This window comes from Hibiscus syriacus, unplaced genomic scaffold, assembly GCF_006381635.1.
Source record: "Hibiscus syriacus cultivar Baekdansim isolate YM2019G1 unplaced genomic scaffold, ASM638163v2 tig00110562_pilon, whole genome shotgun sequence".
NCBI classification, from domain to species: domain Eukaryota; kingdom Viridiplantae; phylum Streptophyta; class Magnoliopsida; order Malvales; family Malvaceae; genus Hibiscus; species Hibiscus syriacus.
Window position 1 is genome coordinate 236,444 of NW_024062783.1, and position 26,539 is coordinate 262,982.

The 26,539-nt window shown below is 33.7% G+C and overlaps 2 protein-coding genes and 1 pseudogene across 3 annotated transcripts; all 3 read left to right on the forward strand.

Moving 5' to 3' along the window:
• Window positions 1–4,298: 4,298 nt before the first annotated feature.
• LOC120132425 lies at window positions 4,299–7,165 on the forward strand (annotated as a pseudogene).
• Window positions 7,166–13,562: 6,397 nt separating this feature from the next.
• On the forward strand, window positions 13,563–15,948 carry LOC120132432 (ruvB-like 2). The gene is made up of 2 exons (XM_039149191.1): window positions 13,563–14,355; window positions 15,200–15,948. The coding sequence occupies exons 1-2, from the start codon at window positions 13,607–13,609 to the stop codon at window positions 15,855–15,857; spliced, it is 1,407 nt and encodes a 468-aa protein (XP_039005122.1). The 5' UTR covers window positions 13,563–13,606; the 3' UTR covers window positions 15,858–15,948.
• Window positions 15,949–17,494: 1,546 nt separating this feature from the next.
• Window positions 17,495–21,872, forward strand: LOC120132431 (probable amino-acid acetyltransferase NAGS1, chloroplastic). Of its 2 annotated transcripts, none has more exons than XM_039149189.1 (10): window positions 17,495–17,879; window positions 17,962–18,049; window positions 18,607–18,815; window positions 19,233–19,384; window positions 19,903–20,320; window positions 20,421–20,518; window positions 21,003–21,114; window positions 21,187–21,346; window positions 21,476–21,569; window positions 21,695–21,872. In XM_039149189.1, exons 1-10 carry the CDS (start codon window positions 17,535–17,537, stop codon window positions 21,843–21,845), a joined length of 1,827 nt encoding a protein of 608 aa, XP_039005120.1. In that variant the 5' UTR covers window positions 17,495–17,534; the 3' UTR covers window positions 21,846–21,872. The 2 variants fall into 2 exon arrangements, with proteins under 2 accessions (XP_039005120.1, XP_039005121.1); XM_039149190.1 differs by having other exon boundaries at window positions 17,535–17,879; window positions 21,497–21,569; window positions 21,695–21,845.
• The last annotated feature ends 4,667 nt before the right edge of the window (window positions 21,873–26,539 follow it).

Genomic DNA, 26,539 nt, shown 5'->3' on the forward strand with positions numbered 1-26,539 from the left:
TGTTTATGAGGAAGGTTGTTTGATATTTCTACATCAAACTATTACCTCATAAATTAATTCTTTTTATTTTCATATCAATGTTAAACAATCAAATGCATTGATGAGAATTGAAACTTTACTACTTTCAAGATGATCGTAAAAATTAAATCATTTTTAAATATAATTATTATTATCTAAATTATTAATTTTATATAAATAATATTTTTTATAATAAACATATGAGCCAAAACACTCTGTCATTGTCACACTTTAAATATGAATTAACCAAAAGTTTTCACCGGGCTTTGATTTCGAGCATGCAAAAATAAACATCCTAAAACTGGGTCATTGATAAGTCAATCACTTTACGGGTACTCTAATAAATATATTGGAGAAAATAATATAATATTCTGTTTAGGGGTAATAGAGTCACGTGAGAAAGTGATGGACCCCCGCGTGTCCGTGAAAGAGATTGCAGTACGGAATGCGTATGTATATTAAAATATCGTAAATACCCCTCGCGATACTTGTTCTTTAAAAAGGTATAATCATGAAATTAGTAAATAATTGTATTTTCTTTTATTCTTATTTTTAAGTTTTAATTCTTATTTTATTTTTAAATATATTTAATGAATAATGTGATATATGTTATGTTATCAAAAATAATGATAATTGTATTATCACGTTATTAATTAAATATATATAAAAAATTACATAATAACATATATTAAATATTAATAAATTAATTATCTTTATTCAACATGGATTATTTTGATTGAAAATTAAGATACTAAATATTAAAATATTAAAAGGAATAAAGTAATCATTTATATAAATATTTAGAGTTTAATTTTATTATTATATCTTCTTTAAAAATCTCTTCAGAACTAATCGAAAATGCTAAGATATTTATGAATTCTAAAGAAGCGTTTTAATCAAGATATTGTTCAATTTATCATGTTTAAAAATCATTTTTAAATTTTTGTGAACATATTAAAAATTGATTTATATTTAAATATTTATTAAGAATTATAATATTTATTCTATTTACAAATTCCAATTTTTTGCATAATATAAATAAAATTATTTATTAGATCTATAAAAAAATCTGACAATTACATGATTTAGATTGATATTTATGATATGACACCATTGGCAAAATCTACGGAATATAATGCGTTGAATTTTTATTTTATTCAGATAATACAGTCGAAGGATTATTTGTTCATCTATAGTGAATGTTACAGGTTTTTTTTATAGGTTGTCATATCTTTCAAACGACTTACGTTGGTCGCTATGTGCTCCGAAGGACGATTATCTAAATGTCCCTAAGTAACAAATATTACCTATATCGGTAATTAGGCTTTTAGTAAATTTTCATAAGTAACAACGATTACTTATATCAGTAATTAGACTTTTAGCTGAAGACACACTGTGCTAGTTATGGAGGTCGTTCGGAGCACATGGCGACTTATGTTGATTGTTCGGAGCGCATGACGACCTATGTTAGTCGTTTGAAGCAACCGACGACCTCGTGGATTACTGTAACAATCAACAAAAATGAGAAAATAATTCATAGACTGAATTATTCCATGAATTTTTTCCCCGTTACATTATTCCACCGATTTTGCCGACACCATTTCGTACCGCAAAATATCTTTTTAAAGTTTTTATATATAAAGAGAGAGAGAATTCACTGATATTATTAAAATTATAAAAATATTAAAATTATAATGAAATTTTATAAATATAATCTTAAATTAAAACACATAATAAGAATATTTTTTTATAAATCATTAGACAAAAAATTAGCTACTTAAGATTACAAGAACCATATAAAGAAAAATGTTACAATTTTAATTAAATAAACTCGAATAAAATGTAGATACAAATAAATCTGATTGTATTGGCAAATATATAAAAATTAGATAACACTATTGAAAGACTACTGACAAACCGTAAATTAAAATCGAATAACGTGAGAAAACTATTCAGGCACGACAATTGCCTATCCAAATCCAATATGAGATCTTAAAGCATGAAAGAACAACATGATAATAAATTAGACTCATTTTGATAAGTTGTGACGATATCAAATATAACCATAATAAAAATGATTAAAGAAAATAAAGTCAAAATGATTGAAACTGTATCAAAAGATAAAAAAACATGTCATACTAATAATAATAATAATAATAAAACAAAACCGGGAATAACTTACGGTGTTTCCAAAATTCAATTTACAAATGTAGTAGTTGTGGCAATGAAGTTTAGGGGATATCTTTTTAAGTTTAGAAGTTGTACATAAGTCATGATGGGAATATATATTTTATGGGTAAATGTTTTATTTAATCATTAAACTTTAAGATTAATTTTATCTTGTCATTAAATAAATATATTTTATCAATTAAGATATTAAATTTTCATTTTGAAATCAATAACCGGATTGAAAAAAATAATCAATTGTCAGAATGCATGAACCAAACGACCTAAGTGATTAAAGGGATGGTTGTTATCCCTAAATGTCTTACGTTCGAACAACAGTGACTACAAGGTGTTTGAGCGTTCATTGTCGAATGGTTGAGAGTTTTTAAAATAACTATTAACACTTAGAATCACCCTAAATTAATAAAAAAATCAATGGTCAGAATAAAATCGACCATGTAGTTTAGTGACTAAATAGGTAGTTTACCCTGCTTTTATTTTAAGTTGTTTTGACTTTAAATGAAATATGAATAGAATAAATGAGGAAATCATGTAAAATTTAGGGATTAAATTAAAAAACTAAAAAAATATTGTCAAAAAGATAAATTAAAGGAGGAATTTGGAAGAGTACAAAATAGTAGATCAAATCACAAAACTGTTAAAAAAAACTTAACTATTTTTTTTTTGTTTCTGTTAACTTGAAATTTTTAAATTTCAAATCAATCCAAACTTAAAGTCTAACTCAATAGTTTCAGTTAACTCAAATAGCTCAAAATAAAAAAAAAATTAATTTTTCGAGTCAAATTTAACTCTCATCATAGTGATTTTATAATAAAAAAGAAAATATCAATATTATTGATTAAATATCTGGATAATGATTTTGATGTTTATGATTAAAATTTTTATAATAATAATAATAATTTTATACTTAAATTTAAAAAATTGTATAATTATAATTTGTAGTTCTAAACTTGAGACAAACGATTATGTTCTACCCATCAAATATGTTCAAGAATTAAAATTTCTTATAATTATACGTTCTTGTAATTATTGTGATAATAATTATATTTTTCACAGAATTATATGATAATGTTTAAATACGTTTTATATCCATTTAACATGTTGAAAGTTAAAATTAGAAAGTGTGTTTAAAATATTGTATTCATACTTTATCCAATATTAGGAAGCATATTAGTGTCAGTTAAAAAAAGTTTGGAACCTTAAATGATAAGTTTAAGTTTATAATTTTTATATTTGTAAAAAGGTAGAATTAGCGACCACTGGCCATTATTCCTTTCGTTGAAAGGAAAGGGAAAAAAAGTAAAATAAGAATTGTTATATTAATATATTCCCCCTCGAGGGGACTAAACCTACCATTTTCTTTTTAGTAAAGGAAAAAAAAATTAGAAATGAAAAAGTCTATTACAAATAGCTTATAAGTTGGAATTGACATTAATGCCCATTTGAAAAGTACCAATACTCTTTCCCAAAAAGTTACCATTGCTGTTTTACTCCATTAAATATTTAATATGAATTGTGCAGCGTTACTATTATCAAAGTGTTCAAATATTTAATGAGCAAACATTCAATATTAATTAAAAAAAAGACTTTTATTGTGTTCAGTCTCCATTTCCATTTTTGTAAGGATAATTATTATTCGAATAAACTATATCAGATACTATTAAATTTTAGGTGATGAATTTTTTATATTATTAAACTTTTAATTTCTTAAATTATAAGATTAGATTATAATTTTAGTTTAATATGAAAATTTGTATACATATTTTATCCTTCTTTTTCCTTTCATTTTAGTTTAATTTTTGTCTAAAATCGTATTGTCACGTCTAACATCATATGATTTTATCCGACATGATACACAAAAATCAATATGAAAAATAATATAAAACTAATGTTAATCTTGAAAATAATTTTTATTAGAGTGGTTTTCTAATACAAAAACCTTACAAAAAAAAAAACTGTAAAGTTCTACTAGTCTTACTCCTCAAATAGGAGAATTTTGTAACTTTAACGATCCTTGAAGAAAACAATGAACCGAAAATAAATATATGGCAAGTACTTAGAGGGGCATGGCGAGATGCGGTTACAACTTACACTGTGTTTGGTTGTTGGAACTATAGTCTTTGTCTCTTCTGTCCCTTCCCTCTCAGTTTCACGACTTTTTAATTTTTCAATCTTGGACAATAAACAGTGAAAAAACACATACATGAAGATCACCTTTTAAAGATGCGCATCTCTTTATCAGTTTTCAAACACTCATTCAAGCCTTCAACTTTCTAATCTTCCTTGTCGTCCTCATCAACTCATGCTTTTTAGAGGCTGTTTTGATTGGTTCCTTCTCTAAAAATGGATTTTGGGTTTCCGGGTTCGGATTGTATAACGGGTCATGCAAATGGAGCTCCATCTCAAGCTCAGCCTAAGCTTGTTGGATCTGGGTTTCCCAAGCAGGAAAGATGTTCTGACTCAGCTGAAGATCACCGGAAATGTTCAAAGATGCAAAGAAGTGACGATTTGTTCACTCCCAAGACAATGCCATTGAGATCAAATTCTGGTGGCCACCAAGAGCATATGTTGAGCTTCTCTTCACTCAAATCTGAACCTCCATCAATCAACAAAGATGGTGACTTTTTGGAGATGAGCACACAAAACAGTGGCTTGTTTTATTTTCAGCATACACCCCAAGCATATGCTAGAAGTGCAGGTAACTTGTTTGATGGATTGTGTCCAGAAAAAAGATTGCTTCTTTGGGGTGTTTGTTTTGGTTTTCTAAGATGGGGTTTTGGGGTTTGTGCTGAAAAGGATCTTTTTTACTAGAAAATCCCATCATTTCTTGCTTTTTATTCCTTGTCTTTTAAGGTTTATGGTTCAATGTTGTGTTTCAGGTTCTGGTTGTGGAAGCATGCATGAGGGTTTTAATGGTTTCAGAGGGCCATTAACTCCAACTCAGTTGACTGAGTTACAACACCAGGCATTGATCTACAAATACATCACTTGTAATGTGGCAGTGCCTTCCAATTTGATCATCCCTCTCAAGAATCCCTTTATCCTTGTGGCTTCACCAGCTCATCTGCTGGATCTTTGCCCCCAATTCATGTAAGTTTCCATATCCTTAATTTGCTGTTTGTAACAGGGAATCTTGGATTTTGCAGTGATATCAAAGTTTTCTGTTTATCTTTTATGTCAGAAGTAATTTTAGCTAAAAAGTAACAATAGGTTTGATGTTGAATCCTTTTCCTTCTCTGTGTGTTTGTCTTTATTATATGTAGTGCGATGGGGTTCTTTCCATCTGGGGTACTCGGGCAGCACTGACCCTGAGCCGGGAAGGTGTCGTAGAACCGATGGAAAGAAATGGCGGTGCTCTCGGGACGCTGTTCCCGATCAAAAGTATTGTGAAAGGCACATAAACAGGGGCCGCCATCGTTCAAGAAAGCCTGTGGAAGGCCAGACTGGCCATGCCGCCTCTGGGACCGCTAATCTGAAGGCAGTGCCTATGTCTTCTCCAATGTCGGCATCGGTGATAACATCCAGCAGCCTCAGGATCGCACAGCAGCACCGGTTTAAGAACTTGCAATCTGGTGCTATCGATTATTCTCTGAACTCCCTTATCAACAGGTAAAAGTATAGATCATGAATTTGAGATTGCTTTAGTTGCTTGCATTTGTATTATCGGATCGGGATGGTATTGCTTTGAACAGTTTGAGTAGGGATACTTTCTTCTCTTCTTTTCTCTTTAAAGTAGACCCTATTGTTTCATCTTTACTTTGGTGACTTTGACAACACCTTGTTGTTGGGACTTAGGATTCTCTTTCTTGGAACATTTTAATGATTTCTTCTGCGTTCCGTTGATACGGATTTTGATTAATGGTATACATTACTGATTAAAATCAAAATTCTTGATCTTTTAATCACGTTTGTTGTGGTCGGATTTCCTGTATTACGATCATGTCTTTAAGTTTTTCTAAACAAAGAGGATTTGTGTGGCAGGGTACAAGATCCGCCGGCGTTGTCTGTGATGTCTTCCACCACCAACCTGAAATCCAACAACTCCACATTTACCATTACAAAACAAGGTGTTCCATTTGCAGATTCCTCTCAATCAGATTTCGGACATGTCACCTTTGATTCTCTCGTTAATCTCTCGCACAGAAGCTCGATCATGGATTCTAAAGAGTGCGATAATCTTCTGGACTTCACTACTTCTCAAGAAACCCAAGACCAAAATCCGCTTCACCGTTTCATCGATGACTGGCCCAAGGATGAATCTATCAGTTCCATTATTACTTGGCCAGGGGAGTTAAGAACGGACTGGACTCAACTCTCTATGTCTATTCCTATCACATCTTCCGAATTCTCTTCATCCTCGTCTTCACCGGCACGAGAGAAGCTTGCCCTTTCGCCCCTTAGGTTATCTCGGGAGTTCGATCCTATCCAAACGGTTGTCAACTGCGATTATAGTGACCCGATTCAAAATCAAGCTCATTGGATACCGATATCTTGGGGATGTTCAATGGGAGGTCCTTTAGGAGAGGTCCTAACCAACACTCCAAGCAACACAGGTAGCTGCAAGAACTCATCTCCCCTTAGCCTCTTATCCGAAGGTTGGTCCAGCAATCCACATTCACAATCTCCTGTGCCAATAGGTGTGTCGCAGATGGCACCTTTTGGTTCACTCTCGAATAGCAGTTCAGGAAGCAGTCCGATATCTGAGAATAAGAAGCTCCACGATGGTTCGAGCCTTTGCGATGACGTGCTCGGCTCGACTCTTGTGAGTTATGCTTTGATTCCTTCTGTGATCCGGAGCTAATAATTTAAGTGAGAACCGAAACTCGGAAAGAAAGTAGGCCCGGAAAACAGCTTTAATTCGAAGTATCTTTGAAGAAACTTATGTTTAATTAATTTTCTTTCAATCTGCGTTCAAAAACTTGATTGTTCTTTAACTTTACAAAGTAGGATATGTTGAACATTCTCTTGCTCGTTTGGATTTCTGTGTGTTTGAGAATTTAAGTAATCTATGATCTGATTAATTGCTTCATTCTCAAATAATCTTTGGCCTAGAATTCAAAAACAGTAATAAAACATCTGAATCGATTTTCGATTTTCTTGAGTTCGACCGTTAACAGGAAAAGTGGGGATGGAAAATAGTCAATGATGGTGGGAAAACTTGCATGATTATAATATGTATGGATAACTTACAAAATACACATTGATGATCGAGTCTGTTGGGGCCATCTTTGTGTTCGTCCCATCTTTTCCAGCTGGTTTAGATTGGTAAAATGATTGAGATTTCAACGATGGAGTCTCCTTGACTCCAGGCAGGAGGCACATTTGTTGCCTGCCCACCCGGCATGATAAATTAAAAAATATGGGACCATCTCTTTCCTTTCTCTGTTACCAAACCCAATTATTTCGAATATCTTTTACTACTCGACTCAAAATGTATCGATATGTGACACCAGACGGACCGGTTAAGTCCGAAAATATTCGAATTCTATTCAATATTTTCAATCATGCATGATGGGTTGGGACCATCTTTGAAACAAACATTTTGGTGCTTAGGGTCCAATAATCGTTGGGGATTGAAAAATGTGCCCTCAAAATATCTGAAACAATATATATTGACATGATTGAGTTTTGAAAAGAAGGAATCCAAGAATAGTAAGAACAATAGTTGGTACCATTATGTGCTGTACCCTACCCAACATTCAATTTTGACTGCAAATTTTGTCCATTGGCCTTGTTTGGTACCAGGGAAAATGAAACCCTGTTCCAGTTTGTTGACACCCAAAATATTAACCAATTGGTGAAACATCTGTTGGGAATGTTTGGTTTTTGGCTGCAGACTGTACTCGCCATTGGAGTGAAAATTCCCTGCAAGATTTTAGGATCGGAATAGCATCCGACTGCTGTTATAACCTGAAGCCGGCTTGTTTTCAACTGTAGAGAATTGGACCTGATATTGCGATACAAGTTATTTTTTATCTTCTGGGTACATACACAACACTAATGTTAAACGAAGCCTGACGCACGATAATATCCAAGGATGGATAAAAATTTCGAAACAGATATATAAGTTTATATGTTTTTTTTAACAAAAGATAACTTTAAATTTAATATATTGTTTTAATTTTAAATGATATGAATTAGATTCTTTTATGCAATTAGAAGTCGTTAATTTTATTAAAAAAAATTCAAAATTACAATGATTGTTTACGACCATAACTATAAACTAAACACATAATAAAGATATTTCCTATAATCAGTAACATGAAACCGGTCATTTAAGATCATATAGGGAATATGCAAGGAAAATGTTAAAAACACATAAAAAAAATTAGAATAAAATAAAGATATGAATATGTTTTACTGCATCGGTAAATAAATCACAACAGAAGATTAAGCAACTGAAAGTTCACCGAATATTGCGAATCATAGTCGAACGTTGTGAAAAAATTATCTCCAAACACAAAGCGTTATATTTTTAAAATTTATTAAACATAATTATTATAGAATATTGTTTTGGCATCAAAATATTAAAGTTTTTTTTAATGATCTCCGTAAATATCTCTAATTTTAAACTTTATCTTAAATGAATGAGAAATTGAGAATGATGATCAAACACGAGCTTTTGTGTTCAGCAAGTTGAATATTTGCTGGGGTGGGGAAAGTAAAAAATGGAATAGTGAAAAATCACCTATGGAATATTAAATACTGATAATTATTCTTAATTACGTTTAAACAAATTTAAGGATAACTTAGATATGAATCGTTAATAATTTTAATTTCCCTCATGAATTATGTCTATTGATGGTGCGTGAAACTCATGCACTAATAGCACATTAAAGAACTTAGTGTTGTTATTTTTAAAAATTCTCAGTTTGAGTAGTATGTTGAGAGGATATGTGTGAATTATAAATTATTAAAAATAGAGAAAATCGCCTCAGTGACAAAAAATGACTTATAATATACGATTTTAATCAATTTTTTTTGGATTTGCCCAAATGACCAACAAAATCGCAATGCGAAATAAAAATCGCAATGCGTTCTCCAGAATCGCAAATCAGTTCCCAGAATCGCAACGCGATTATGAAGAATCGCAATGCGATAGTACAAATTTGCATTGCGATTTTCCATAATTGCAATGCGAATATGAAAATCGCAACGCGAACATATAAATCGCAACGTGATTCTGACTATCGCAACGAGTATCCGTAAAATCGCAATGCGTATCCGTAAATCGCAACGACAATACGTAAAATCGCAACGCGTATCCGTAAATTGCAACGAGAATACGTAAATCGCAACGCGTATATGTAAATCGCAACGAGAATACGTAAATCGCAATGCGTATCCGTAAATCGCAACGACAATACGTAAAATCGCAACGCGTATCCATAAATCGCAACGCGATCGATAATTCGCAACGCGATCGATAATTCGCAACGCGATCTCCGGTATCGCAAATCAGTTTCCAAATTCGCAACTCGATTTCTGAATTCGCAACAGGTTTTAATTTCGCAACACAAATGTTTTGGGTATATAACTACGCAGCAGCAACAACTCATAACCTAAATCCCTAAATCGCAACTCATTCCATCTCCATCTATCACTCTCTCTGGCGACATCCGTTCCTATATCCAACGACATCATTCCCCATCCGGCAACATGTTTTAGTTTCGCAGCTCGTTTGTTTAGTAAATTAATTTACAATAATGAAATCATCTAATGTTGATCATGTTTGGATAGATTTGTGTTTTGGAGGGTCATGGGAGAATGTTCATGGTGTTTTACAATATATGCCTTTACCCATGAATCTTCAACTAAAACTGTCATTAAAAAAGTTAACTTATGAAACTCTAATGTTACGTGTTGTAAATAAATTGAATTTAGAGCCCCTAAGTGGATTTAGGCTATCTTATCAGAGAAATGGTAAAGTTTATTTGTTAACCGACAATGAAGATATTGAACGATTCATTGCTTACATTAGTGTTTCAAGTGATGATGTTACATTGTATGTTGTTGAACCTAGAAGTAGTGGAGTTGGATCAGTAGCGGGTGGTAATCAACTAAGTTTTTCAACCCCAGTTTATGGTGCTCAAAATTTAATGGTTCCACCACAATTTCATCACCAAGCAAATATTGTTTCACCACATTTCCAATACCAAACACAATCTCAAAACCCACAACCTTTCCCTAATCCAAATCTCAATCAACTTTCAGCACCAAATTCCGGTTTTCGTATTGACCAGTTAGACGATGATGAGCCAACAGAAAAAATTGTGAGTACTAGTCAGTATTCGAAATTTGATCTTGGTCAATACCCGGACTTTGATCTTGGTCAATACTCGGATTTTGATGATTTTTTAGAAGAAGAAACAGACCCTGCGTGTAATGATTTTGATATTGGTCAATACCCGAATTTTGATGATGAAACAGCCGTTGCCGAGGAAGATGTTGTTGATGATAATGAGGAGGAAGTTACGACTGTAAATGAACATGTTGAACATCCATTCTGTAATTCATATAACACTGAAGAAGAAAAAGAAGAATAAGAAATCCCCAAAGAAAAGTCCCCGAAGAAAATACCACGGGAGTATAACTGGAATATGACAGAATTACTTCAGATACCGGAATAAGAGTTGGTAAAGATAGCAGTTGATTGTTACACAAAATTATTCGTATCAAGAAAGATGATTGTTTTGATACAAAGGAAGACTTGAAGATAGCTTTGTATACGAAATGTGTGGAAAATGGCTATCACTAAAAGTTAACAAATCAAGTAAAGATCGTTTCTAAACAAGGTGTATGATTGACAAAAACTGTATGTGGCGTATGATTGAAAAATCCTAGGTCGGTAACTCATATCAAAACAGATAGAGATGGAAGCTTTGAGTTGCTGTTTATCGCCATTGGTGCTGCTGTTAGTAAATCAATATAATTTTGTTGACTCATTTTTGTTAGTTACATGCATTTCACATTTAAATGATTATATTTCTTGTGTATATGATTTTGTATATTGTTCGTTTATTAATTGCATGCGCCAAGTTATTATAGTTGACGGAGCACATTTAAAAGGTCGATACCTTGGAGTAAACTTATTAGCAGTAGCCATGGATGCTAACAATGGGATATTGCCAATAGCTTACGGGGTTGGCAAATCTGAAACCTCTGATTCATGGACATGGTTTATGGGGCATCTTAGGGATTGTATAGGTCCTATTAGCAATCTGACAATCATATCCGATAGGGCAAACTCAATTGACAATGCTGTTAGAAGGTGTTTCCCATATGCTTTTCATGGACTTTGTGGTGTTCATTTGTATAGAAATCTAAAATTAAGGTCTGCTGGTATAAAAAATCACAAATGGACATATTGGAAGGCTATAAAAGCTTGTCGGGAAGTGGATTTTAATAAGCATATAAACTGTTTAAGACGTGTTTTGCCTCAGTGTGCTTAAACACTAGAAGATGTCGGGTTTGAAAGATGGTCAAGAGTACATCAACTTGGAGCAAGATATGGTTTCATGACGTCTAATAGTGCAGAATCAATCAACGCTCTAAGTCGTCATTCCCGGAAATTACCCATTACTATGTTAATGGAATTTTTTCGAGCCTCTATTCAACAGTGGTACTACAAGAAAAGAAACCATGCATGTATTATTTCTTTAAATTCGTAACTTATCATATATTTTACTAAGTATTATTTATTTTACAAAATCGTGTTGCGATTTTCATTTTCATGTTGCGATTTTAAGTTTAGAAACTATTATTCTTCTGCAAATTGAAACTTTAATGGATTGCATTACTTCAACTAAAAGACAAAACAAAGACAAATACTAACTTCACAGGGTTAAAGACTAAACAGTTTAGCAGTATTGGCAGCAATCGAATGAATTTAATAAGAAATCTAAGTGAAATGGTTAATCTATTATTGAAATTACCATTAAACTTATCATCAATTTCAATATGAAAAACCTAAAATAATGCAAAAATTTCAAAATAAAAATAATTAAAAAAACTAACCCTCGGAGGTTGATTTTCCATTTCTGAATGATTGTGAGGGATTTCTGACCGTGAATGGTTGTGAGGGATTTCGCCGGAGATGGGGACGGATTTCGCCGTAGAGAGTGAGAGATGGAGATGAGACTGAGTTGTGATTTTAGGTTTTAGGTTATGAGTTGCGATTACGGGATATACTGTGGACGGTTCAGTGTTCCGATAATTAATATTCGTGTTTGGAATTTGAAAATAAAATACGCACAGCGATTCTAATGGCGCTTTAAAAATCACGTTGCGATTTACGGATACGCGTTGCGATTTTACGTATTGTCGTTGCGATTTACGAATACGCATTGCGATTTACGTATTCTCGTTGCAATTTACAGATACGCGTTGCGATTTACGTATTCTCGTTGCGATTTACGGATACGCGTTGCGATTTTACGTATTGTCGTTGCGATTTACGAATACGCGTTGCGATTTTACGGATACTCGTTGTGATAGTCAGAATCGCGTTGCGATTTATATGTTCGTGTTGCGATTTTCATATTCGCGTTGCGATTCTGGAAAATCGCAATGCGAATTTGTACTATCACATTGCGATTCTGGGAACTGATTTGCGATTCTGGAGATCGCGTTGCGATTTTTATTTCGCATTGCGATTTTGTTGGTCATTTTGGCAAATCCAAAAAAAGTTGGTTAAAATCGTATATTATAAGACATTTTTGGTCACTGAGACGATTTTCTCTTAAAAATATTATAAAAAGACACTGTATTATAAAATGTGATTACAAAGTAATATATGTTCTAAGTACTTTCAATCATTTGACAATAAACATTCAATCGTCCTGCAATTTCTGGTGCTCAAACTCTTGACTTATCGAAACAACAACAATTCCTTTAATCACTAAGATAAGTTGGTTCGTGCTGAATTTATACATTAAATGACTTGAATATAGATCTTTTTAATTGGTCTGATAATAAAAATGTTTATTTTATCTCATTTTGTGTATTTTTTTTAATTTAAAGTGATTACAAGTGGTAATATGTATTCTAAATATTATCAATTATTTGATAATGAATACTAAAATATCCTATAATTTTTATGTTCGAATTTAAAATATCTAAGAATAACAATCATTTTTTTTAACATGAAACCTTAAAATTTGTAATAAACGACTTGGATAGTTAAGGGCGATCCAATGGGGAGAATTACAGGCAATGGTTCAGTAAGCCCAAAACTATTAACAGCTAAATTACAGTTTTACCCTACTCAGGGGAATACTTTTTTTTTCTTTAACGAAGTGTTGCCTCTAGATTGCTTCGCTACAATTTTCAATTTTGTTCACAAATAGCAGTGACAAAACCCTAAACCCTACACCACTTCCGGTCGTTCCTCATTCTACCGATGTTGGAGCTAAAACTATCCGAGAGTCGAGACTTGACCCGAATCGAACGAATAGGTGCTCACTCTCACATCCGGGGCCTGGGTCTCGACTCTTCTCTGGAGCCCCGCGGCGTTTCCGAAGGTATGGTGGGTCAAACCCAAGCCCGTAAAGCTGCCGGTGTCATTCTCCAAATGATCAAGGACGGTAAAATAGCCGGCCGAGCTATCTTATTGGCCGGTCAACCGGGAAGCGGCAAGACCGCAATCGCCATGGGCATGGCCAAGTCCTTAGGCCTTGAAACCCCATTTTCCATGCTCTCCGCCAGTGAAATCTTCTCCCTGGAAATGTCGAAAACCGAAGCGTTAATGCAAGCGTTTCGGAAGTCCATTGGGGTAAGAATCAAGGAAGAAACGGAAGTAATTGAAGGCGAAGTCGTCGAGATCCAAATTGACCGCCCGGCAGCTTCCGGGATGGCTTCGAAAACGGGGAAATTGACTCTCAAAACGACGGATATGGAGACTGTTTATGACCTCGGTCTGAAGATGATCGAGGCATTGGGGAAAGAGAAAGTGCAGAGTGGGGATGTGATAGCCATCGACAAAGCTTCGGGGAAAATAACTAAGCTTGGGAGGTCGTTTTCGAGGTCAAGGGATTACGATGCAATGGGACCGCAAACTAAGTTCATACAATGTCCAGATGGAGAGTTGCAGAAGAGAAAAGAGGTTGTTCATTGTGTTACACTTCATGAAATTGATGTCATTAATAGCAGGTAAATTGGAGTTTGGCTAGGTAACTTCATTCTCGCTTTCCAATTACTGCTATTCTTGCCGTATCTAGTACGATATCTCTGGTCTAAATTTTTTCTGTAATTGATATAGGCAGTGGATGTTTAACAGTTTATCTGTAATTGTTTTGAAATTAGCTAAAAGCTCAGCAATTATGGAGCACAAGTATATGACGATTCCAAGTAAAACAGATTTAGACTTAGTTTGGTTCCTTCAGTTGCTACTTATATTTTACAGCTGAAAGTAAAAACACAAGTATATGATCAAAATGTATGCTTGGATGAAAGGGCTTTCTGCACTTAGGAAGAATTGTCGAATAAGGTGGATTTGTTGTACAATTTTAGAGGAACCTGTTATATTGATAATGATATTGAGAACTGAGATTCTGCAAGTTAAGAGGGATGAAGAAGGTTTGAATCGCTCATAAGGCGGATCTCCTGTAAGTTGTTGATTCTATGGTCGCACCAATGCTTATGAACCCTAGTTATGTGGCATCCTTATACTGTCAGTCAATCGAACTTATTTGGTTGTAGCATTACTTTATAAGGGAATAATTTGTGCATGTCAATCTTTTGGCTAATCAGGTTGAATCAGTATGATATGAACGTTGTTACTTGTTTTAATATATCTCACTAGCTTGAAATTTCTTCCTAGTAAACTCGATACTAAGTTCAATGCCTGTATATCCCGTGCAACTTTTCTATCGGTAATTATCTTTTCCGGTCCACTTTCTAGGAGGTTCTTCACATGAAGAAGCCTTATATGATATACTATATGCATCTACTCGGAGTTTATATAATCTCATGTCTTATTATGTTTCTGTTTCAGAACACAGGGATTTCTTGCTCTTTTTACTGGTGATACCGGGGAAATTCGTGCGGAGGTGAGAGAACAAATTGACACAAAGGTTGCAGAGTGGAGGGAGGAAGGCAAGGCAGAGATTGTGCCCGGTGTTCTCTTTATTGATGAGGTGCATATGCTTGATATCGAGTGCTTTTCGTTCCTGAACCGTGCTCTTGAGAATGAGATGGCCCCTATATTAGTTGTTGCTACAAACAGAGGAATAACTGCAATCCGAGGCACAAACTACAAATCCCCACATGGAATTCCACTTGATCTTCTCGATAGACTACTAATCATCACAACACAACCTTATTCCGAGGATGAAATTCGCAAGATTCTAGACATCAGATCCCAAGAGGAAGATGTAGAGATGGCTGAGGATGCAAAGCAACTATTGACAAAAATCGGGCATGAGACATCCTTGAGATATGCTATCCATCTGATTACTGCTGCTGCATTAAATAGTCAGAAGCGGAAAGCCAAGACCGTGGAGGTACAGGATGTCACTCGAGTCTACAGCCTATTTCTTGACGTAAGGAGATCAACGCAGTACTTGATGGAGTACCAGAAAGAGTACATGTTCAATGAAGCATCGATGGTTGACGGTGGAGAAGATGATAATGTCGATACCATGCACGATTGATAGTTCTGTTGAGTTGAGTTGAATACCTTGTGATGCTATGTGATCTTGTTAATGGCCCCTAGAGTAATTTTATTTTGATTGTTTTTTGCTTTGCAGGCATTGAATTCGTATTAATTTGTTTGCAGAATCAAACTCTTAATCCTACAATAGTTATTTTACTTTATGCCCTGAAACAATTTTGATCAATCAACTTGTGTCACACGTTGTGTTTTCATTGGTTCAAACTATTTCAAATTATAAAGAAGAAGAATGAACATACATTAAGAGTGAAAACGGAAAAAAATTAAAGTGCAATCGAAAAACTAGTATATTTGGGAGGTTAAATTGTGGAATAAGCCAAAATGAAATAAAACATACAACCGCATGTAGGCAACCAAAATTTCCCTTTATCATATATCGCAATTGAATATAAGAATGGATATAACATAAAAAACAAAGAGAGGATAAGGATGGATGTTGTGTGATTTGGACATTAATTGATATGTATTGTTTTTGTAAATAGTGGATGAAGATATTTAATTCTATTTCACTTCGTCAAATGATGTTATATAACCAAATCACCATTAAAACTGTCTTAAGAAAACTCAAAATCGAAGATAACACAGGTTTTTAAAAATATTTATGAAAGTCTTATTTTTAAATAACTTGAAAAGAAGTTAATAAATCATTTTATTATCTTGAAAATTGATTTCCTCTTATTAAAATGATGTATCAATCAAATTCCTTTTTTTAGTAAAATGAAAAATCAACAATTTTAGGGTTTTTTTAGATTTTTTTTGAATTAAATAAAATATTTCCGATAATTTATGTTTGGAAAATAAAAATAATAATGAGAATATGTAAGAATCATGAAGAGAATTAAGAGAAAACACGGGAAAAAAATCGATTGAGTGAAAAATTATGACAACTGAATAATTATAAAGCAATTTCTTCAATTAAATAGATAATTCTTAAAATCAATAAAACCTTGAAGATTATGCTTGCTATTATTTCTTTCATATATAGAAAATTATTTTTTTTTATAAAAAATGTTATGTTTCAATTTCTACTGGTTTAAATAGTCATGCCAGATTTTATCATAAAATGGATAAATCTATTTAACGAAGACAGCCCATATATGAAAATTAAAAAATACAATGACACTGAAAAATAAAAATAAAAAATTATTTATTAAACATAAAAATTATCTCTTAAGAGAAAGAAAATAATAATAATAAAAATTAAATAATCTTTCAAAATAACGTTATTTTAAATATTAATATAACATATTAAAATAATATCATTTTAATCACGTCATCATAAAAATAAAATTAGCTTTTACATCATGATTTATAGAAAAATAAGATTTAAATTAATATATTTTGAAGGTTAATGATGGAATCTTTGGATTGAAGCCTAATTTAAAATTTAATATTAAAATATCTAATAATATAAAAACTTCAAAATTTGATGACATACAGTGTAAATTAACCTAAAAATAATAATTAAAATTTGGTAATCTGATAGAAGGCTAGAAGCCACCAGTTGAGCACTATTCCGTAGGCGTTTGTTTAACAACTCCCGTCCTCGTTGCCTCTCACTGCCACGTGTCATCATCACCATTCTCTTCTAATTTCTAAATTGTGTTACCATTTTTCACAGGAAGTATTAAGCCCAAAGACTTCAGTGCCGCCGAAGATGGCCGCTTCTACTCGCGTCACTCTCATCTCCACCGCTCGAACCGAACTCGTTTCGACTCATCGCAGCTTCCAGACCGGATTCGTAAATCCAATAACCGGATTGAAGTTCCGGACTGGCTCTCTTAAACCCGAACCCGGCTCCAAGCGAGTTGATTCGGTTAAGCGCAATGTGATTAACGAGGAACATAGCGTGGAGGAGACTAACTACTCCGTCGACGACAAGCAGTTCGTACGGTGGTTCCGGGAGGCTTGGCCCTACCTCTGGGCCCACCGTGGCGGCACTTTCGTTGTTATTATTTCCAGCGAAATCGTTGTCTCCCCCTATTTGGATGTCATTTTAAAGGCAATAACAAATTTTATATAATTCTTCTTTCTTTTTCTATGATCAAGTTTTTCTCTTTTACTTTTTCCCTTTTAATTTGTAGGATATTGCGTTTTTGCATCACTTAGGGATCAAATTTGTTCTTGTTCCGGGAACTCATGTGCAAATCGACAAGCTTTTGACTGAAAGAGGTTGGGTTCTGATTGTTTCACTTTGTTTCTTTAAATTTTTATAGTATATTTTATTATTATTCGTCTTTATTACTATAATCTAAGGCTAAGCAGCTTTTCGCCAAAATTTGAACCTTCATTTTTGTGTAATTATGATTGAACATGTTTTAGTTGGATGATTCAATCTTCATCTAACTATTATTGAACCTTTTGTTGAAACTTTTATCTTATGTCCTAGTGTTAAGCAATTTGAAAGCTTTGGCAAAAACTTGATCCTTCATGTTTGTCTAATTATGGTGGAACTTGTTTTAGTCGAATAATTCATTCTTTATCTTACTTTTAATTATGATTGAGCTTTTTGTCGAAACTTATGTCATATATTTAATATTTTATGCCTTTATTTTTATAATCTAAGCAATTTGGAAGCTTTATCCTAAATTTGAACCTTCATTTCATTCTAACTATGATTATACATGTTTTAGCTGTATACTTCAGTCTTTATCTTTAACTACGATTGAATTTTCTGTTTACCTTTGATAGATTCATAGTGACTTAAAATACGGTTATGACATTTGCAGGACATGAACCAAAGTATAATGATAGATACAGAATAACGGACTCTGAATCGCTAGCTGCTGCAACGGAAGCAGCTGGAGCGATTCGTCTAATGATGGAAGCAAAACTTTCTCCTGGACCCTCCATATCTAATATTCGACGACATGGTGATAGTAGTCGTTTGCATGATGTTGGTGTTAGTGTTGCTAGTGGCAACTTCCTTGCAGCCAAGGTTAGAATGTTCATGTTTTGAGAATAAAATGCTTGGTTTTGGCATATGCTTTTATGTGCACCGATATTACTCTCTTCTTTTACATTTATGTGTATGTACATGTAGTCTACCTTATTCAGTTATTCGGACTAAGATGTATGTGTTGGACATGGGTATGTGTCCAACAATAGTTTGTTAAAAAAATTCTTCATATTTTCATGTATTTGAAGAATTCTTAGAGCACCATGGCCTATACCTATATCCAAAGCATACATTGGAAAGGGGTATGGAACATGGATACATTAGGAAAAAAGAAGAGTTGGAGTAATATAACATATAAAAAGATGGGTGGCTTGGGAAAGCATGTTTCTGTTAATGTCCTCTTCGTTAGACTTTTTATATTTTTGCCTCTGTGAATCTTGTTAAACCCTTTTGCAGAGAAGAGGAGTTGTTGAAGGTGTTGACTATGGAGCAACAGGTGAAGTAAAGAAAGTAGATGTTGCTCGCATGCGTGAGAGGCTTGATGGTGGTTGTATAGTAATATTAAGCAACTTGGGTTATTCTAGCTCTGGAGAAGTGTTAAATTGCAAGTACGCAGTGTAACTTTTGATGGCATTTGGTTGCAGTATGCTCTTATCTATTATGTGATGAAGCGAAAAACTATTATTTTCACTTTAAAGCAGTCTTTTCTTTTTCCTGGTTGATTGGAAATCATCTTCTGCAATTTTTTAAGTAGCTGTTATTTATTAGGCAGGCCATCAGAGAGAGAACCAAAATTTTTCCACTTTTACTTTTTTTTTAATCTTCATTTAATTTTACCCAAGTTGATTTTCTCATATACGGAGGGATCATTTAGTTTGGTGTCTCAGTCAGCGACTTTGTAGGATTAGCAGGATGTCAATGCATAAGGATTAAAACAGAAAAAACTTAACTCCAGAAAATCTCTTGTGGGGTTGAATATACATTCTCAACCTGAGTAGTCCTTGTATTCTTTGAATATATTCTCTAAGCTAGTTATAATTCAACTAAAACATATGTTTGCATATGCTCTCTCTGTTATAACTTTCAGTGATCAAAAACCATTTTTTAATGTTTTCCTAAATTTCAGCACATATGAAGTCGCTACAGCTTGTGCAATAGTTATTGGAGCGGATAAGCTTATTTGCATCATAGATGGCCCGATCTTGGATGAGAATGGATGCCTTATTAATTTCTTGCCTCTACAAGAAGCAGATAAGTTAATCCGTCAGCGATCCCAGCAAAGTGAAATAGCAGCTAAATATGTGAAAGCTTTTGCTGAAGAAGATCTCGCTTGCGTTGGACATAATGATATTGCAGCTGTCCACTCTTTGCATAATGGGCAGGCTCTTAATGTTGCTCATAATCCAGCCTTTCAGAATGGTGTTGGTTTTGATAACGGCAATGGACTAACTGGAGAGCAGGGCTTTGCTATTGGAGGTCAGGAGCGGCTAAGTCGACTAAATGGTTACCTTTCAGAGTTGGCTGCTGCAGCTTTTGTCTGCAGAGTAAGTTCCCATATTTTGTTGCCAGCTTAGTATATTTGGATGCCTTCCTAAAAATAAAAACTAAAACAACAAGCTGATTCCATTACTGCTGCATTGTCAGGGTGGTGTACAAAGAGTTCATTTGTTAGATGGCACTATAGGTGGAGTCTTATTATTGGAATTATTCAAACGAGATGGAATGGGGACAATGGTGGCCAGGTATTTAATCTTTGCAATAAACTTGTCGGTTAACCTTATGCGAAAGTAGTCATTGACTGAAAGGCATTTTGTACTAAATATAGTTAATTCCCTTGTCGGTTAACTTTTCTGATAGCTTGTTTGGATGATTTATTGGGTTCTGCAATGGATGCAGGGTTACACCTAAAATGAATGTTATATGGAACTAGGTTTTTAGTAAAGTTACAGTTAGATTTTATTTGAATTCACTGATACATTAGGGCCTCCTATTAACACATTTTTTTTGGAAAACCGGGTCATGCATTAAGCACTTCACCAATCAGCTTCATAACATTTCACAACTGGAGGGATATTTGTTCTGATATCCTTTTTCCAAGGACTAGGGATCCAGAGTATCTTCATGTGGCTTACATTTGTTAGTTTATGAAATGCTGTGGCAAGATCTAGTAAGCCATTATGCTTTGTTGTGTTCAATTCGCTGACTTAAACTCTGCTTGTTATTTAGTGATCTGTATGAAGGGGCTAGGATGGCTAAGGTAACAGATCTAGCCGGAATCAGGCAAATCATACAACCTTTAGAAGAGTCTGGCAATTTGGTTCGCAGGAGTGATGAAGAGGTCTGAAATGCTCTTTTTTAACCCGACTCAAAATATACTTGTGCTTAATGATGTGGCTTTTTGTTTGGGCAGCTACTGAAGGCCATAGATTCATTTGTGGTAATGGAAAGAGAAGGTCAAATCATTGCTTGCGCTGCTCTTTTTCCTTTCTTCAAGGAAAAGTGTGGAGAAGTTGCTTGTATCGCAGTTTCTTCCGAATGCCGAGGACAAGGACAGGGAGATAAATTGCTTGGTATGATATTGAATATTCTCTAATCATAGAATGTCCATCAGATTATGAATTTTGTTTTAATAGGAATCTCTTTAATGTGATATAAAAACTGGATATTTTTTGTAATCGACCAACAAATATCATTCCAAATAGTGAATCAAATTTACGCAGATTACATTGAAAAGAAGGCGTCCTCCCTCGGATTGGATATGCTTTTCCTTCTAACAACTCGAACTGCTGATTGGTTTGTATATTTCTCATTTTTATTCCAAGCATTGAATCATTTGAGGCTTATAAGAAAGAGAGGGTTATGGCCATGGCAGCAGGCAGGCCAGGAGGGTGAATACTCATGGTTCTAACATTTAACAGGTTCGTAAGGCGAGGGTTTACGGAATGTAGCATCGACATGATACCCGAGGAAAGGAGGAAGAGGATTAATCTATCTCGTAAATCCAAGTACTACATGAAGAAATTGGTACCCAATGGAAGTGGAATTACTGCCAACATAGCATTTAAATGAGCATTTTACTACAAAACTCTTGCTGTTGCCAGTTAGAGAGCGCTGTAAATTACATATTGGTTAGGTTTTAGTTTCCAAATCTAGTTGATTATTGCCATTAGTCATTTTCTTGTATTGTAGTTTATAGAAATACTTGTAATTAATATAGTGCCTTTTCTATTTCATAATGCAAACAGAGAAGCTGAAGTACAGGCTCTACCATTAATCTTAACAAAAGTTGTTCAACCCAGGGCCGTGGCTGGGGCGGCGCGAACTGCGCGACCGCGCAAGGCCCCCAAAAAATGGGGTCCCAAAAAAGTATATATATAGTGGTGTTTTTTCAATAAACGTCACTATAGATGGATCTATTGCGACGTTTTTTTAAAAAACGTCACTATTATTGCGGCTTTATTGATAAAACATCATTATAGATGGATCTATCGCGGTGTTTGTCAAGAAAATGTCAATATTGTTGCCCCGAAATCGAATATATCTAGAAAATAAGGGTCCTTTTATAAGAATTTGTACAGGGCCCCTGAAAATCCTGTCACGACCCTGAATCAACCTAATGTCTCAAAAAAGAGGAGCTCGAATATTATTATGTTTGAACTTGACTCTAAAAATTAAAAATTGAATTTGACTTAGCTTTAAATTATCAAATTCGATTTGAAAATTAAATAAAAATTTGAAATTCTTGGAATATTTTGAAATTTAGCTTGATTGAAATTTGAACTCAAAATTTATTTTAACTTGAGTTTTATTCAAGCTCCAATTCGAATTTAGTTCCAACTCGAACTTAAACTTTAGATAAATGAAAATTTTATAATGTACTTTTAAAAGATATCAACATATAAATTTTAATATTATTAATAATTTAATTTAAATAAATTAAAATATGATTTTTTTAGTTATTCATAAGCCTTTCAGGTTCGATATTAAATTCAAGTCAAGCTTGACTTCATTCAATCCAACAGAACTTTGAAGTTGTTTCTATTTTAGTCACTCAACCATTAAATAATTGGCTTAAATATACGAAATGTGCCCAATCTATGCCTTTTTTTTAGTTTAGCACCTAACGTTTATTTCATTATGGTTTGGTGCCTAACGTTTCATTCCAAAATGGGTCAATCCGTGACGGATAGTTAATTTTCTCCGTTAAGTGACACGTATCATAATCTTGTAATTTTGATTTTTTTTAAAAAGAAATATTAAAAATTTTATTATATTTATAAAAAAAACCCTTATTTCTCTTAAATTACAAAAAATCCCTAAAATCCCCAAATCCTAACACTAACCTATCGCCGCCTCCCTTTTCGACCACGATCGCCGCCGCCGACGTAATCCTTGTCATCATCCTAGTTATAAGTCGTCATAGTTGTCTTCGATTGGCCGTCAAAATCGCTTATGATTGCGATTTTCATCCTAGGGTTCGCGGGGTATCAAACGTCGATTTGCCGTCAATCGACTGTTGATCAGTCACGATTTCATAGGTCACCGAGGGAAGGTGAGGTCGGGTGGAGCTTCGTCGTCGGTAAAGGACGACGATCAGTGTGGGTTTATGGGTTAAAATGAATGTTTTCAAAGTTTTGGGGTCATTTTGAAATTTATGGGTTTTCTTTTTTAAAAAATATATAATTTTTTAATTTTATATAATTTTTTAAAATTATCATATTGTAACACATGCGGAAAAAACTAACGGTCTATCACGGCTTGACCCACTTTGAGTAACGAAATAAAACTTTAAACACAAAACTAAAACGAAATAAACGCTAGACAATAAACTGAAAAAACGAACATAAAAAGCTCCTTTTTGTATATTTAAGTCTAAATAATTAATAGCACATGGCATAATAGGAAAACTACGTTATTTTTGAAAAAATAAAATTCTATCAAAACGACGTGGTTTTAAATTTATATAAATATTCAAAATTTCTTTCATTGTTTTCATTTTCCTTCTGTTCTTATCTTCTTCTTTTGTTCTATCTCCATGGCTGATAATCTCTGTTTGCTGGAAGACAAGCCAACCCTTTCGACAAGCCAATCGTTTCAAATCTACAGTCTTTTGTAAAACTATTGCAATTTTCTTCTTTTAATTGTTAATTTTTATTTTAATATTAATTTCTCTCTTTTGGTTTCAACTCTCTTCCTGTTTATCTAATTTTGTAATTCTAGTTATTCGTTTCTTGCACTTCCTATGTATATATTGTCGTAACCGTCTTTCGGTTGGGCCCCGGAATTGGGCTTCGACTTAGATTAATTGGGTTAGAGTCGCCACCGACCACTTTAAAACGAATTTAGGTGGGTCGGACACCATCTTACCTGATCTGCGTTGTACCAGAAATGTGTCGGGCTCGGGAGTCGGTTACGGTCAAGGAAGGATTAGCACCCTTGAACCTCCCTTTCGGTACCAATTAATTCGTCGGTTGTCTTAATCGCGAAAATAAAAAATTAAATTAAAATTTAAAATATTCAATTCGAATTGTTTACCTCTGATTTGTTGAAATTCTTCTAAAAAATCAAAAACGTTAGGGGGAAAAATAACAATAAATAAATATTAAATGAATCAAAAAAAAAGTCGAAAGAAAAGAAAAAAAAAATTTATAATAGGGCGAAAATAATAATATATACATATATATATATATATATATATATAGAAAACATAAAAAAATAAGATAGTTGTAATAAATAAATAGAAACTATATACAAAATCAATTAAACAATAAATCAAAAAGAAAAAAAACAACTATACATGTATATATATATAAGTATGTATATAAATCCCGAAAAAAATGATAAAAACAGAAAATAATAATGAAATAGAAATAATAATAATAATAATAATAGTTATAAAATATGTAGAAGTGACTAAATAGGAATAAAATGGCAATAGAAGGTCGAATTGGAACACAAAAAGATCTCCCTTAAGTGAAATAGGACTGAAACGTAAAATATGATTTCCTTTAAGTGGCCAAGATGAAACGTATACAAAGTAAGGCCCCCTCTACACGGTTTACCCATGCGTTGACCCGAGAGATGCCCTAGACTCACCTAAACGGCGTCGTTTTGGGGGGTTTATATACCCCTTATATGCGATTTTGGCTAACACTCTCCCTCATTTCCCTAATCTGGCCGTTCTCTCCTCCTCCTTTTCTCTCCTTTCTGATACAAACATCAACCACACACAAAAAACCTTACAACCTCTTACCCAGAAAATGTTACCTTTGATGGCCTTTCACTTTCCCGGTGGTTTCTTCGGCGAGATGCACTCCGAGCCTTCGCCTTTGGATACTGTTGGCTTCGGCTTCACTTGTTTTCGATGGGTTTTTTGTGTTTATTGTTATGCTTTTGCTCTTGGTTGATGGTTGCGATTATGTTTGGCTTTGTGTTTCGCTTGGGTTTCTCGTTGATCTTGTTTTGGTTATTTGGTTTACTATGTTTATGCTTCTGAGATTTGCGTGGCTCCTCCTGTCCCGTTCTGTCTGGGGGTATTTATACTCTCTCGGCCGGTGAGCGTTACCGAACTTCACGGGATGGGTCAGTCCCGTGTGGTGGCGCGATTTTCGGCCTGTGGGAGACTGAGCTGTTGTGACTCGATTCTTGCGAGATTTGCGTTCTGTTATGGAACGTGTTTGTTGCATGTTTGACCGGTTTCATTTCCGGTGACGACTGATGCTTCTGGCCGTTGAAATTGCTTCTGGATGTTGACTTGCTTTCTGGCCGTTGGATTGGGTCAGATCCAACGGTCCAGATTGACCTGTGCCCTTTCCCTTTTTTGCCGTTCATTCGTGCGGTGCCTTAACCTATGCTGAAACCCTAACTTTGAACTTTAGGCTGGATCAGGCCCTCGAGACTTATTAGACTGTTTGGACCCTGAAAAAAAACATAAAAAGAAAATAATAAAAAGAAGATAAATAATAATAATACTGATATAATATAAATTATATAATACATATATTTCAAAAATATTTTTTTAAACTATATATTATATTTAAAAAAGTTTTCAAAACTATATTATATAGTTTTCAAAATGTTTTAAAAATATTATATAAGTTTTAAAAAACGTTTTTAAAGCTATATATTATATAATTTATTTAAAAATGTTTTTAAAACTATATATTATATAAGTTTTTAAAATGATTTTAAAATTATATGTTATATATATTTTCTAAAATGTTTTAAAAACTATATGTTATATAGTTTTCAAAAATATTTTAAAAAACTATATATTACCCATATTTTCAAAATGTTTTCTTTTTAAAAACTATATATTATATATATATTTTCAAAAACCGTTTGCAAACCATATAATATGTATAGGTATATATGTATAAAATAAAAAATATGGACGGAAATTAGTGTCTACAGCTGCCCCTCTTTGTCCTTTTTCGTGGAACGAAAAATAGGACAAAGATAAAAAGACACAAATTTTCGTTCAGTGGGGTTGAAGAAAAACCCCCTGTCGGATTGAGCTGCGGATGACCCCTCCGTCGTGAAGTCAAGTCAATCTTGAAATGATATGGAATTGAATCGGAATGCGACTTCTTGTTGCCCAATTGTAGTCAACCTCGGTCTTTTCCTCAGTTTAAGGACCTTGGTTAAAAATTCGGCTGGAAAATATTTCTTTGACTTCACCATCTGGCTTGACAAGCCCTCGAGCTGAATAAAATCGAACTCGAAAAGTCTTTGTTGACAAATAGCTTTTCTCGACTTAAGCT